The 14776-nt window shown below is 39.4% G+C and overlaps 1 protein-coding gene across 1 annotated transcript in view; it reads left to right on the top strand.

Moving 5' to 3' along the window:
• vipr1b (vasoactive intestinal peptide receptor 1b) overlaps nucleotides 1-14776 on the top strand; it is a gene marked incomplete at both ends in the record, with an annotated part of 32465 nt that overhangs the window by 11499 nt on the left and 6190 nt on the right. Inside the window, 3 exons of the mRNA XM_079234662.1 lie at nucleotides 6805-6905; nucleotides 8891-8988; nucleotides 11653-11785. Coding sequence (XP_079090788.1) covers nucleotides 6805-6905; nucleotides 8891-8988; nucleotides 11653-11785 — 332 coding nt within the window. The remainder of the gene's footprint in view (nucleotides 1-6804; nucleotides 6906-8890; nucleotides 8989-11652; nucleotides 11786-14776) is intronic.

The raw sequence follows: 14776 nt of genomic DNA, 5'->3' as shown, positions 1-14776 counted from the left end.
CCCTAAGCAACCTGACTCCATGAACAGAAACTTACTTTTCTTGTTCAGTGTAGCACAACAGCCTCTATTCGTGACTCTGGAGCCTTCGTGGATGAAAGAAAATGACAGTGACATTGTCACCATCGAACTGTTTGACTGCTGTAATGAAGCACAACACTGCTGCACTGCTCTCTATAGAGCTAACAGATGACGTCTTCAAAAAGCATTTGTGAGACTGTATTTTTGACATTGTTAGTGATGTATGCTCGGTGTTCAAGTGTCGTGAGAACACGGTTGCTCGGTTCCCGATGAATAGACATTTCCTTCTGGTCACTCTTTTGTGTAAATGGAGATTTGTTTCTTCTGCATCTCAACATCATTTTAGGGACGAGAAGAAGACAGACAATCCAAGTGATTAGACGCCTCACCACTCCTGAACGGAATATCACATTTATATATTATACAACCATCGTTAACTTTGTTTAAAACACTTGATTAAGACTTCTCGGTGTCCAGGAAAATTCAGGCTAAATAAATATCGAAATAAATTTCCAATTCTGTAAAATCTTCGATAATGACGATATGTTTGACATGGTGGTTTAAGTCAAAAATGCATTCATTCACTTTGCATGTGAATGTTATGTTCAGGAACCATAACTTCCAATGATCTGACATAAAGCAGCATAACTTGTGAAGCCAGGATTATATCAGGATGTTTGTACTTATGAGGTTATGAATTCTCAATCAGTGGACCACTCAATTAGGCTGCGTTACAACAGACCTGACTTCTCCATCCATCTCTGACCAGACTCTCCAGGTCTCCTCTTCTCTATCTACTGAATTTAATTTTACACAGTTATTTATACGTATTAAACAAACATGATAAAACATGTTCATTTGCAGCTTTAGAGATGCTCTTGAGGCAGGTTTGGTTTGCTATTGCTAGCTGTTTTCTTCTGCCTCCAGTCGCTGTGCTAAACTAGGTAAGCCAGCTGCTGCTGCAGTTTCATATTAAACGTACAGACTTGGGAGTAGTTGTAATATTTTCATCTATAGTGTGTATATATATATATATATATGTATATATGTATGTTGCTCTCTCTGGTGATGTCCTGTATGTTTCAGATGTTTTTAGAGACCTAAATATACCACCTCCCCATGATACATCTGACCTTTTATGCCGCTATTTGGCCTAAGACCTCTCATTCCCTCCATCATCAGACACCTGCTGTTTTCACTCATTGGCCAATTTTAAAGGGTGACCGTATTTACAACCTTGAGGCTCCTGCACGCTGAAACAAAACTCCATCATATCTTGTCTTTTATTGTTCAGCTTTTGAGTTTTGAACTGGTTATTGCCTACATTTTTCTTTTTCTTTTTGTACTATTATTTTTCTTTCATTATTATGCTCTGCATATAAGACTTTTTCACGCAAATTCAAAGTTAAATACTTTTTTTTTATGGTTTAATGAGGCTGAACCTGCAACCGGAGCAAAAGAGTCAGATCTACGCGAACTCTAGTTTTCTGTGATGCTACCTGACCCAAACCTCTCCTGCTTCACAAAGAGTCAATTTCAGATCTCTGCTGATGAATATGAATTTCTTCTTCTCTTAACTATATTCCCCTGCAGCTTTTCACCTGCTCCTATTGTGCCTCTGCCTCGATGACCCAGTGCAGCCTTTCCCCCTGAAGGAGAGATGTGCTATAATCCAACTATTCGAATCAAATGGGTTTTTTACCTCACAGATGTCATCTCACTGGGGAATATACACTGTACATACATACAACCCTCTAATGAGATGAATAAGCAAACAAGTACAAATACTCTTTCATGTAAATGCACATTATAATACCCCTCTCTGTGTCCATGTTGGTGTCTCTTTCTGTGCACCTATGTGTTAACATCTGCTTTCTTCCACCTCAAGATACAATATAATGGTGAATTAATCCTAAATATTGTTTCCGCCAGAATCTTGGTCACTACAATTCCCATTGTTTCCCTAACTTCTCTTTGATCTTACAGTGGAAATGATGAACATGCTGTAAGCGCATATACACACATATACATACCATACATTTGCTGTAATCACTTTCTTATTTGTTCAGCTAACAGGGCTCGTATTTATTGGACATAAGAGTGGCATCAGGGTTTTAATGCCTAACCATACTTTTGTTCCTTTAAAATGATGATTAGGTGTACATCCTGATTAACTTGTAAGTTTCTACTGCAATGTTTTCCATAATTTCTTGTCTTTATCTGTATCTCAGAACCTCCCTGAACCTGAAGTGCTGCAGCCACATACCACTTTCTTTTATATTCGATGGTGTGAAAAAAGCAGCTCCATCGCCTCTTAAACAGCCAGTAAAATTTAAATATGGTCTTTCTCCCCTGAGCCATTTGCGTGCGCTTACGTGGGTATTCCCCCCCCTCTTCTGGGAGTTTCACTGCGCTCATACACACATTAGCATCTCAGAGAGTCAAACTGAAAATTGGCGACGCGGAGAAATGTGACATTTCACAAATGGAGGTTGTATTTTAAACCTGAACGTGTACTGATGGCAGCATGGAGGAGTTTAGAGCTGATGGCAAAAAACTGAAAAGAAAATGCTTTGAATGAAATTGTGAGATGATGATAGACCACCACTAAGGTTTTGAGTTTTTCATAAACTGCTCTCTGATGGCGATTTAAATTGGACACATGTCAATGTCAGACACACTTACCACTATGATTTATATTGTAGGTATATCTCAGTAGCAATTTGGGCTTGAATTAGAACAGTTTCTTCATATAGTCATCTAATTGGGAGCCTTACAAGCCCTGTTGAACAAACAATTTCTTTATGTAATCTTTTTTCTGATTTCTCTTAGCTCGAGAATGAACACATACATTATCATTCGGAGGCCTTTATTTCCCACTGAGGCAGAACAGAATAGGTAGATGACAACTGCCTACTTTGTCATATTTCTATCTACTAAAATGATGTGCAGTGGGAAACCCATGACAGTTTGTTTATTTCGCATGTTTGATTTTGTGCTCTGACATGGATTAATGGCCTGAGCCATACATTCACATTTGCATTTATAGTGCAATTTATGATTACCAATAACACCAGCAACTAAGCAAATTCATTGTTTCACATAACACCCTTCGACATTGTAATAGAAATAGAAATTACAGAAAAAAAATAAAGCTACACTTCACTTGAGACTACAACATATTTATGACCTTTTCCTTTATGCACAAACCACATCTTAGTTGTCTCTTAGACTTAAATAATGGAGTTTTATGGAGTCTACCTTGTGACTGATTTACCTTTTGATAAGGAAACTCAACGTGGAGAAATCGCTTTTAACTACAATGAGACGGAAACAGCTTGACATGAATTCTTCTGGAGAGACAAACAGACTGAGACTGAGAAATCTCAAAAAACTCAAAAACTAAAGTAAAACTCTGAGTTTTGCTCCCTCATTCTTTCTTTTGTACTTTCTTTTTGACTCACTTTCTGAATGTCAATCTCTACACAAACTCTGGCTTTAACAACAGGTTGATTTGTCTGCTGAGCTTTCTCCTTTCAGACATTTCCAGGTTAAGAGGAAACTGATATGACCTGAGGGAGCAGCAGGACAGTCCAGTTAGTGATCTGTGAAATGAAGCTCATAATATTTGACTTTACCATAAGTGCATCCCCAAGAGAGGGGAACTTCAGAAATATGTATTAGCCATGTTAGCAACATCCAGACTAAAATATCTCAAATAACTGAACTACTGCTGTAAAATGTATACAGTCCTACGGACTCTGATCCTTTATCCTTTTTATCCCATAGTTCCTTGGGCTTGACGTTTGTGTTTATGAGTGAAGCCGTAACTGTTAGACTAGCTGTGTCAAATTTCATGGCATTCATGTCCCCTACAGCAATGACTTCTGTGTTATTATAACTTTTATTGCGGCATGATTCAAAAATGTTGATTTGTCTAAATACTTTGCTTTATGACCACATATCTGCGAAACTAATGACATTGTCATCAATGTCCGCATTCTGACACTAAAATGGTGAACATGGGATACAATATAACTACTAAAGATCAGCATGTTAGCATTGTAAGTGTGAGCATGCTAGCGTTAGCATTTAGCACACAGCTATGATTTGTCTAGTCTTGCATAAAGACCGGTCACCACAGTGCTGTGTCAGCGCTAAAGAAAGGTACATCGTTCTGGTAAAGGGGAAAATAACGCTCTGGCTTGTTTGTATTTCTGTTGAATTACAATCATCTTGGGTGTCTCTAAGCACGCAGTGCAGCAACGGTGCCCTTTAGTGGTGCAACAGATCATAAAACTCACAGATCGGAGTCATAAGCTGGTCATAATTCCCTTTCTAATATCTATTCATGTTGTTGTGAAAACATTTCCTTCAAACAACTGGCTTTATTCAAGTTTCTCACCAACACTACATTTTACGAGATCCCTTTTGATACATCATGATAACGTTAGAATTTGCATTTGCCCAATTCTCATTTTCACTGAACAGAGCCTGAACGCATCATTAATGTAACCTTCGTCCGTTAGTGATGCAGATCGTGTCAATTATATATTGGTTGTTTACAATGTAACATTATCAGAGTTTGGTGACTAGAAAAGCATGAATGCCGATGTCCTGATCGCATATTTGACTGAATATTGGCTGATAACGATTATCATTAAAACTTTATTTCACACTGGGATGATTAACGTAAACTGTAATTATTCCACGTTTCACACAATAAGAATCCAAATCTAAAAACATGCAGTCATCACTCATGTCTAATCAATCATCCCCTTCCTGTATCTACTACTTGATATGTTTCACTCAATTTATTGACAGGTTTTCCACAGAGATGAGCAGAAAAAAATAAACTAGAGTGAAACATGTGTTTCCTCGTAATGTGTAACGCCCTGTGTTTTCTATATGTGTCTTCCCTGATTTGTTTATTCCCTTCACCTGTTCTCATTCCAGACTCCTCCTTACTGCTGTGTTCATTGTTTCCACCTGTGCCTCATTGCCTGTCTCCCCCCTGTGTATTTAGTCTTCCCCTGGTCAGTTGCAGGATTGTCTTCTTTGTCTACCCGCATGTTGGATCACCATAAACCCGTAGTGGTCTAGTGTTTGTTTTCCAGTGTTTGTTTTCCATAGACTGTTCCCTTTGTTTTGTAACTTTGAGCAAGTAAAGTACTTTTTGATTTTTCCTCCCACCTGGCCTCCTGTCTGTTTCCTCTGCTCCTGAGTCTCTGTCTCTCACACCCGGTCGTGACAGAATGACCTGAGTTTTATTAAACTTTACTGTAGGTTTTCTTTTAAATGACAGCTGATGTGAAACGAAATGTTGTCTCAGGTGACCCTAACCGAAAAGAAAGACGAATCTTTACAGAATTTTATCAACATTTATTTTAATGGGAAGCAGAAAAAACAGCATCTGTTTTTATGTTGACAATATTTCTCTAATATTGTTACTATTTGGTCAAAACCTGATCAAGAGGAGTCATTTTATAACAAAAATGTAATCTTTTATTTCTAAGGCAGGCTTGAACTTTTTTATTTTTATTGTAGTTTTTAGAATATTGCAGCCAATGTTTCCAGTGGGGATCTTTAGGGGGAAGCCTTATGGTGGGGACCAAACCTACACATCCATGAAAGTGGTTAATAAAGGAATGAATTGAGGACAAAATAAAAGACAAGATGAGGGGGAAGTCACAAACATTATCTCAGCATGCCACTCAACTATAACCCCGCAGCAACCGTAGACAACACAACATTTCAATCACACGAACTCTCCCTGACTGAGCATCACTTCTACACAACTAGCCTCCTCACATCTCACCGCCTGAATATAACATTTAATTCTAATTGGCTACGTTTTCACAGAGCAACTAGTCTGTCGGTCACATTGTGGTTAAGGTCTTCGGTTAAGCTGTTTACATGAACCCCCGGTGCCAGACAAATAATGAATAAACCATTAATAAATCCCATGAATAACCCAAATGACAGACTATTTCTGGTGCTTCTCTCTCAGATCGGTACACCTGCAATTAAGTACAGAAAGTATGTTTTTGGCCAAGAAACGGCAGGTTATTTCGAATTCAGGGGAAAGAATTGATAACCTTGGTGTTCTTACGGTAATGCGTTAGCAATTATATATTTCTTTTTTGTGACTGATTTTCTATTGAATTTTAGTTACAGAGTTGCCTTGACTACAGAGGCTTTTACACACTTCAACAAAAGAAAACCAACAATACAGCAACAAAGCAAAAAACAAGAGGAGCACATGCCAAAGCCTGTACACAATTGTGATAGTAGAGAATGAATATTAACACAAATGAAGAAATGTGAAGCACATTACATCACCAGCAGAGAGGTCACGACTAAGTGCCAATTATGTTAAGTCAAGATTTAGAAAAACAAAAGTATAAAAATAAAATGAAAGGTAAACCAAAACCAATATAGATATATAGAGAAAATATTAAAACAAAAGTCGGATAGAAGGGACAAAAATCCCACTCCAGTCCCTCAGAAAACAAGCCTACAAACTACTCAACTAGTCCTCGTTATATGTTCCTTTCAAGTCAGTAATGGCTCACATTAACGGGAGAGAGTCGCACAGCGGTTTGAGGCTTTGTAGTTTTTGCAGTGACCCAACAACCCAGTATGTAAGGTCACTGACAATGTCACAGTACGTCTCACAGCAGTACATGGAGTGTTTGACCAATTTCAAACAAAGTTGGTGAGCAAGTGAAGGGGACATCTACTGTCTGGGTGGCTGTGACCTCTTTATGTCATCCCCATCTCCAGGCAACCTCTCCAAAAACTGCACAGCAGACGGCTGGACTGAGATGGAACCCATTGATATTGCCACGAACTGTGGATACAATCAAAACAGTACCAGCGATGATGTGAGTAAAACATGGCAGTCTATAAGAGGCAGCAGTACTACAGATACCCAATGGTCCCATTGTGAAGGAACTCAGCAGCACAGTGGGAAATCATCTCGAGAACCAGTGGGCAGGAATAATTGAATTAGAACATCTTTCCTTTTCTCTGTGGGTGGGTGTTGTTGTTGAGTCGATAAGGAAAATAGTTGTGGATTGTTGGTGTCACGACTGCAGTGTTTGCCTTTTGTTATGACTTGCAACAAGCAATTGGATGAAATAAAAGTAACACAGCACAAAAGCATAGCACTTAAAAAACATCTGTAGCCTGCGTCCATGCCAGGGCTTTGAAAAATATTGGCTTTTATACTATTGTTATACTCTTTGGGCAAGCACCACATTTCAAGACATCCAAAGAAATTAGTTTTTCTCCTGCTGAGTTTTATTTAAAGAATTTATTAGAGGAAATTTGCAATGTGGTATACCACTTGTGTGTTAAGTAGGGAGCTGGTGCTATTTGGCTTTAATTAACCTAGCTTAGCACAAAACAGCTAGCTTGGCTCTTTTCAAAGCTCCAAACCTGGACAGGTCACCCAACCATTGCAGGGCTGACGCGTAAACACAGACAACCATTCACACTTCCGGGCCATTTAGATTCATCAATTAACCTGAGCTGCATGTCTTTGGACTGTGGGAGGAAGCCGGAGAACCCGAAGAGAACCCATGCTGATGTAGGGAGAACATGCAAACTCCACACAGTCACTCACTCACACAAACATAACTGAATGTCTGTTAGCCTGGATAATTTAATGCACTTTTTGTAAAAACCACAAATTGACATTTTTACATGACTTTGTATGGACTAATACAATCAAGAACAGCATTTTAATTAAGCAGCTTTAGAGGTGTTTGTCGGTTTTTTTTGGAGACAGCCTTCTTGCTTCCAGTCTTGCTCACTCTAGCTGAGCTAGTCAACACAACAATGGCACATTATCCCCCTTTTTGGTTACAGATATGCAGCAAAGTTAGTATTAATTTGGAGTTGTGTCTGGCCACCTGATATATGCAGGTGCAGCATTCACTCTCCACATTAACTCCTGAGGGAACTATTTGTCTCTTTAGCTCCTAAATGCTCCACTGTGTTCAGCAATTAGTCACTAACTGTGCCTGTCTGGCCTGAAACACCTGCAGGAGAACTGCAGAGTTAGGTGATACTTATCAGTTGGTTGGTACTGAGCGACAGACAAGAGAGCGACATTGATCCCGAGGCAAAACATGTTGAACTGCTCCTTCGAGCCCTTAATTAAAGAATGCATGTCCTAAAAAACAAAAATATTCGGACTGTATTTATTAACTGAATGTACCGAGAAGTCAACGATCTTCATTGTTTGCTGAAGAAGGCACACGTCTTTGAAGCACAACACACTTTTCACTGATAAGGCTGAGCCAGTTCATAATTCTTGCCTCTGTTATCAGCATTATGAGTCATTTGGGGTTATTCCTGTTCCCTTCAGGGCTAGGAAAGGGACTAAATAGATCAAATGTTGTTCTTATTTAGTTTAGTTTTAATGCAGAGAGAGCTGATCTTGTCTGTGTTCATGGAGGTGGTGCAGGGTGAAGAGTGGATGTGAACTACAGGTGGTAAAAGCTTTCTGGGTGGGCACTCTGCTGTCTGAGTCACAGAGGCGGCCTCATTAGTATGCCACATGGGAAGTCAGGAGGGACCCGGCTGGTGAAGTACACTAAAAGGGATTCGATGTCCATCTTTCTGCATACTTGATACTTTAGTGTGCCAGAGGATGCAGTGCTCTTAATCTCATTTTCATCAAGCACAAAACATGCAGTGCCATGGCAGCAACATTGTGAGGCTACTCTGAAAATACTTTAAAACTGTACCAAACGTGAATAAATGTAGGCTAAATGTAGTTGGAAACCATCACTTTAATAAATAGCATCACCGGACTTTTCATGATGAAATATACAAAAGTGTGACTTGTTTTTTTCTTCAGGGCAAGTTTTTCTGGCAAGTGAAGATCGGCTACACCATTGGCCACAGTGTCTCCCTCATATCTCTTACCACGGCTATTGTGATCCTCTGCATCTTCAGGTACGTAGAAATACAATAAAACTGTAGTTTGTTGTTCAAGAATTAGCCCTATTTACTTCATGATGAAGCTGTTGCCCATAATGCCTCCCAGAATGCTTTTGGGAATATAAACAGGAAGTATAACTTGCCATGGAGTTTAATTTTTTTTTTGTATCTATTATTTGTATTAGCATATACTGTGTGTTTACATTTAGGCAAATTGGCACCATTAAAACTATGTCAAATTAGCCATTAGCATGGGTCAAGCAGATTTATGGACATGTATTCGCCACCTGTATGTTACATTTAATGTAAATTTAAGTTTATCACGTCTATGTTCTGATTTGCCAGAAAGGAAGTGGCATTTTAGATTAAATGTGACATACAGGTGGTCAATACATGTCCATAAATCTTCTTTCAAATCATAGTAAGACGCTCTTTAAGCTGCAGAAGTTGACTTGGAATCATCACAGGCGACTCAAATTGTGACAACCAAGCAGCAGTAAGGTTTTTTAAATTACGCCCCCTCCCCCCGTGAAACAAAACCGTTTTGTAGAGTTTTCTTTTAAAATATTTTTCAACAATTTATAATTTATGAGAGATAAACCTGTTTCCTTGCCTCAAGTGGTCAGAAGAAGGATAAAAGGATAGAATAAAGAACAAAAACAGCCACCTCTGCAGGACCCTGCAGAGAGCATTCGTATGATCAATTCACCATGCATCGTGATGCCATTGACATTATCCCTGCTGGGCGTATGGACAACATGACAGTAAATACATTTTAGTGTGCCACATCAAACACTGTGAACTGGGATTTGATTATATCTGATCAGTGCAGCTCCAAGGCTTATGCTAAACTTAAAGGCAAAAAGAAAAAAACTAATACTTCGAAACCTCATGATCCTTTCATGCATTTCAGTCTCTCGATCTTTTGATGGCACACGTCTGCGGCGGTTGGGAGATTAAAGTGGATGAGAGAAACTGACGTTTGATATTTCACTTTGAACACTCAAGAATGTTACAAAGATATATATATATATAAAAAAAGCTTTAATGTTTAGTAATCAATGGATTCTATTTATATTAATGGATCTTTTGTGCTGTATTTGCTCAGCTGCAAAAATCCACAGAAGTACACTTTAGTTTGTTCCATGAGTCATCACTTCGCCTCCTTGAAATCCCGGCCAAAGCCATTTGATGGAATATATATTTTCATTCTTCCATCCTGTCAGCCATTCACTACCATATACCCTTCTTTATAGAGAGGGAGGGAAACAGGAAATTACTTTTCTTTTTGTAGAATTTTCATTTGTCTCCTTGTTGTTTGTCACTGTGTGAGTAAGTCACAGACCAGAGCTTCTTTTCATGTTTTTCTCTCTAGTTGTGGAAGTGTGTCCACCTGAGATATTTTGTTTGCTACAGCGCAGGACAAGGTCATAATAAAAAGAAAAAGAAAAGCAACCAACAGGTTTGAGCCAGACGGCAGTGCAGTGGGAGGGAAGCTGGCGGTTAGAGGGTCGGATGAAGATGAGAGAATCTTAGTAAGGTGCAAACAAAATACATTTCACTTTTCTCCATATCATGATACATGTGACAATTTAGATCTTATTGTAATTGAGGATGATTTTACTTCCAGAAGAAAAATAACCTTTGATTATTAGTTATTTTTGTATTATCGGAGGATGTGTGCATGTATTTTGGGGATATGCCATGTGACATTATACTTCATGTACTTCAATGTGTCGGATTAATCACACGAGGGATGTGTAGATGTTCAGACATATTGATAAAACTAACGTTCATTGGAGTTTCAGGAGTGCTGCCTTTGAAAAAAAAGGTTTAAGTTATTTATCTTTCTGCAGGAAATTGTATAAAATGTTTTGATTATGAGCCAAAATGCAAACTCATATCTGTTGTATTATGGAAAATGACATAGTGATGGAGATTAGTGCTCGAATGTGCCCCCAAAATAAAAAATAAATGATTACTCATGCTATTTTATAACTTTCTTTCTGCTGAGCTTTCTTCTTTCTCAGTATGTGTCACGACAAGTTAGACGGTGATTTCATTCAGGCACAAAACTGCTCTAAATGTCTAAAATTGGACAGAAATGTCCACGTTGACGTTGCAGAGAAAAACAAGCATTTAATGAAATAGCAGTTATTGTCATCTTAAACTGCTGTGACAGAACGTCGACAAGCTTTTCTGGCTGTGAGATAAGATTAAACTTTAATGATTGCTGAGGGGAAGTGATTGGGCATGTGCTACTAATGAGCTAATGAGAGCCTTGACACAGCTGCAGACGTCTGTGCCCGGCTCTCCCCCTAATAATTTAATCGTCTCAAGTATGATAATGTAATCGGGACGTCAAGAAGTATTACAAAACCAATGCTTGAGCATTTCAATATGTTTCTGATTTGTCATCTTGAAATCCACCTCTCTCTTCTTTATTGGCAAGGAGCATAGAAAAAATTAATTATGCGCTAAAGCAGAGCCACCCACACGGTGGTAAAAGAAGCTTATGAGCTGAATAATGAGTGGAGTCGGTCTGTGATTTGCTGTGACAGTTCGTTTAAGCCATCACCTCCAAGGACATTAAATAATTGAAATGAAAGCCGTCTTTATTGCATTGTTTGTGTGCTGTATCTTTGTCTTGATCTATACATCTCTTTCTGTGCGTCCTAGGAAGCTTCACTGCACAAGGAACTACATCCACATGCATCTGTTTGTGTCGTTCATCCTGAAGGCCATCGCTGTGTTCATAAAGGATGTCGTCCTGTACGAGGTCGGGGAGGTGGACAACTGCTCCTCGGGCTCTGTGAGTTAGTTGCCAAAGATGCATCCGGTGTTCGCTGTGGGTGTTTTAGGGATGAACGGTTCTCGATGTTCTTGAACCCTGAAGAAGTCAAACTCTGTACGAAGCTCAGCAGGTGAACGTGACACTTGTAGGCTAATTATCCACATTAATGAGGTAAAATGTGGATGAAAATGGTTAACGTGACAGTTCATACATTTTAGTGTGGCACATCAAACACTGTGAAATGGGGTTTGAGTGTATCTGATCAGTGCGGCTCCAATGCTTATGTTAAACTGAAAAGGAAAAAAGAAATACTTCTAAACCCGATGATCCTTTCATGCATTGCAGTCTCTCGATCTTTTGATGGCACACGTCTGCAGCGTTTGGGAGATTAAAGTGGATGAGAGAAACTGGCGTTTGATAGTTCACAAGTCAGAGATGAAGTAAAACGCTCAGCAGGTGAACGTGACACTTAGGCTAATTATCCACATTATACCGCCAATGAGACATCTCATGAGGTGAAATGTGGATTTCTGTACTGCAGATGTTTGACAGGATATAAGTCGGGAATTGAAGTGGCTCTGTCAAATGACCACGTTCACTAAAACAAGGACCGAATCAAGTCAACATATAGTTTAGTATCATTTGATCAACGTTTTACTAGGCAAGTGAGCTTCAAGCTTTTCTTTTTTCAAGCAATTCTCAATTTCCTTTTTGAGGTATTGTATTGCCTTGGGATATAAAATGAATCACTGTATGAATCCATGTTATTGCTCTATTGCATCTTTAGATATTCTGTTGCTTCAGCAGTAGGATCTGTTAATTAGAGCCTGACTTTTAGGGCCAATCAGCGAGACGAGATTATTAACCTCAGAGCTCCGGGGGGCCTTAAAGTTCCTGGCATATGGTGCTTTAATTGTTTGTGGGAATATGCAACGCTTAAGTACAATTTCGACAGACTTAACAAGGGCCCAATTTATTACCTGATCTTGAGGATGTCTTGAAGAGCGCACCTGTGCCAGATAGTATTTCAGCATGGAAACAGGAAGAATGGTGGGTTAACAGGGGCCCTCCAGCCATAACAATCACACTCATATATTGTCGTGAGTAATTGACAACAAAAACTATTACAGAATATTTAAATACGAGTCAAATTTAACCTGACTGTCATCCCAAAGAGGGGGGGGGGGGGTGTTACCTCTCAAGCAGCAAAATGTATATCTTTAAAAATGTATAAGACAACACTGCATTAAAAAGTAGCTGAAGATGTTCAACCCATGGGACAAGGCTACCCTTAAATAATTCCAAGCTTACAAGCCATTTATGCTTGGACTTATATCAAACCACATTGTTTGGATGTCCTCCTGTCAGCTTTACACCGCCAACACCACCCCGCCGCATACCGCTGAATACACACCCACAGACCGCCGAGACCACAGTTGGGCCTGTGAACATGAGGTTTACGTTAGATGATGTGGCCACGACGAGACGGGCCTCTGAGTGTGTTTATTAGCGAGCTCTTTTCGGCTGTCTCCATTGTGTTAATGGAACTATTGGGATGACAAGAGCCAGCCGCTGTCATGGGTCGGCTGAAATAGACATTATAGAGACGGGTTTGGTGCTACAGCGCTCATCATGACCTCGGCATTACTTCCATTACAGCTGTTGGCTCGGTTACTGTCGCTTTCCCTGTGTGTGTGTGTGTGTGTGTGTGTGTGTGTAGGTGTTCTGCATGCTTGGTTCATTACCCTTCTTCTGCAGATGGATGTTTTCTGTAGCGACCCATTAGGTTCATTCATGATATGTGGGGAGGCTTTATTTAAAGTGTGTTTGTGTGTGCGTGTGTGTGTGCGTGCATGTGCGCGGCATTGTTCTTCCACATGCCGCTGGTGGTAGGATTTTTTATTTTATTTTTAAATAGAGCTCCAGCAAACAATTTATATTGGTTTGCACGCATTATAACTTGCAGAAAGCTTCCGTCAGCCTCAATCTTCTTCCCCTCAAGATGCCATATGGGAATCAATTTAAATAAAGACTCTTGACAGCTTATACTTAACATCCATGTAGGAAAAAAATTAATTGTCATAAAAAATGTGTTATTTATAAGTGTACATTTCCACCAGTAGCCTTGTGTGTGTTTGATGAAGAACAGTGCAGATCCTTAAATTCAATAAAAGCACCATTAACACCAACTTTGACTTGAATACGCTAAATATACTTGATTATCAAAGAAGAAGTATTCATTTAGTTTGATTTATTATTTCTGATGTATAACTACTGTGTAAACATACTCACTAGACACTTTCTACTGCTGGATAATATAATCTTATAACTAAATATAATTTATTTCAGGTTGAGACAAGAGGTGTGGCATTTTGCAGTGTGTTTAGTGGTAAACCATGGCTTTTTTCTGTGTGTGTGTGTGTGTGCCCTTGTTTGTGCTTTAATGTCAGTGGGTTGTTTCGGCTGTTGCATCATTTATATCCACTCAGTTTTTATTTTTGTATTATATTTGTGTGTTCCTCGGTGCCCAACTGTCCACATTTCCATATCCATAATGTAATTCGGTCCTTTCAACCTCCTCCCAATTCATCTCACATCTTCCTACATCTGCCAAAGTGCTCAATGCATTCAGGGTCACTATCCACATATTTGAATGGGCACAGTATTGATTTGTCTTACCTGCGCCATGCCCTCCCTGCAGCATCTCTGCGATCCTGAAACAGCTTGTATGCGGCTCCTGGAGTGTGTATCAGCCTGTCAAAGAGCTACACGCTACACGCTCCACACATCAGCTCAGCCCACCCCACACCATTAGTAAAATGAACCTTTTATACGCATCCTTGTGTAACAAGTTCAACAGCAGCCTCGCTGCTCAGCGTTCAGCAGCAGCAAACTGAATTTTTAATGAATTCACCCGTCCTGATGAAAGTTTTGGGCTTTTGTACTGTCAGCCAACCAGAATAGAGCTGATTGTGTTATCCTGCATGGTTGACGTCCTTTTTCACGTTG

Source organism: Taurulus bubalis (assembly GCF_910589615.1).
Source record: "Taurulus bubalis genome assembly, chromosome: 18".
Classification (NCBI taxonomy): domain Eukaryota; kingdom Metazoa; phylum Chordata; class Actinopteri; order Perciformes; family Cottidae; genus Taurulus; species Taurulus bubalis.
This window is presented reverse-complemented; position numbering and strand designations above follow the sequence as displayed.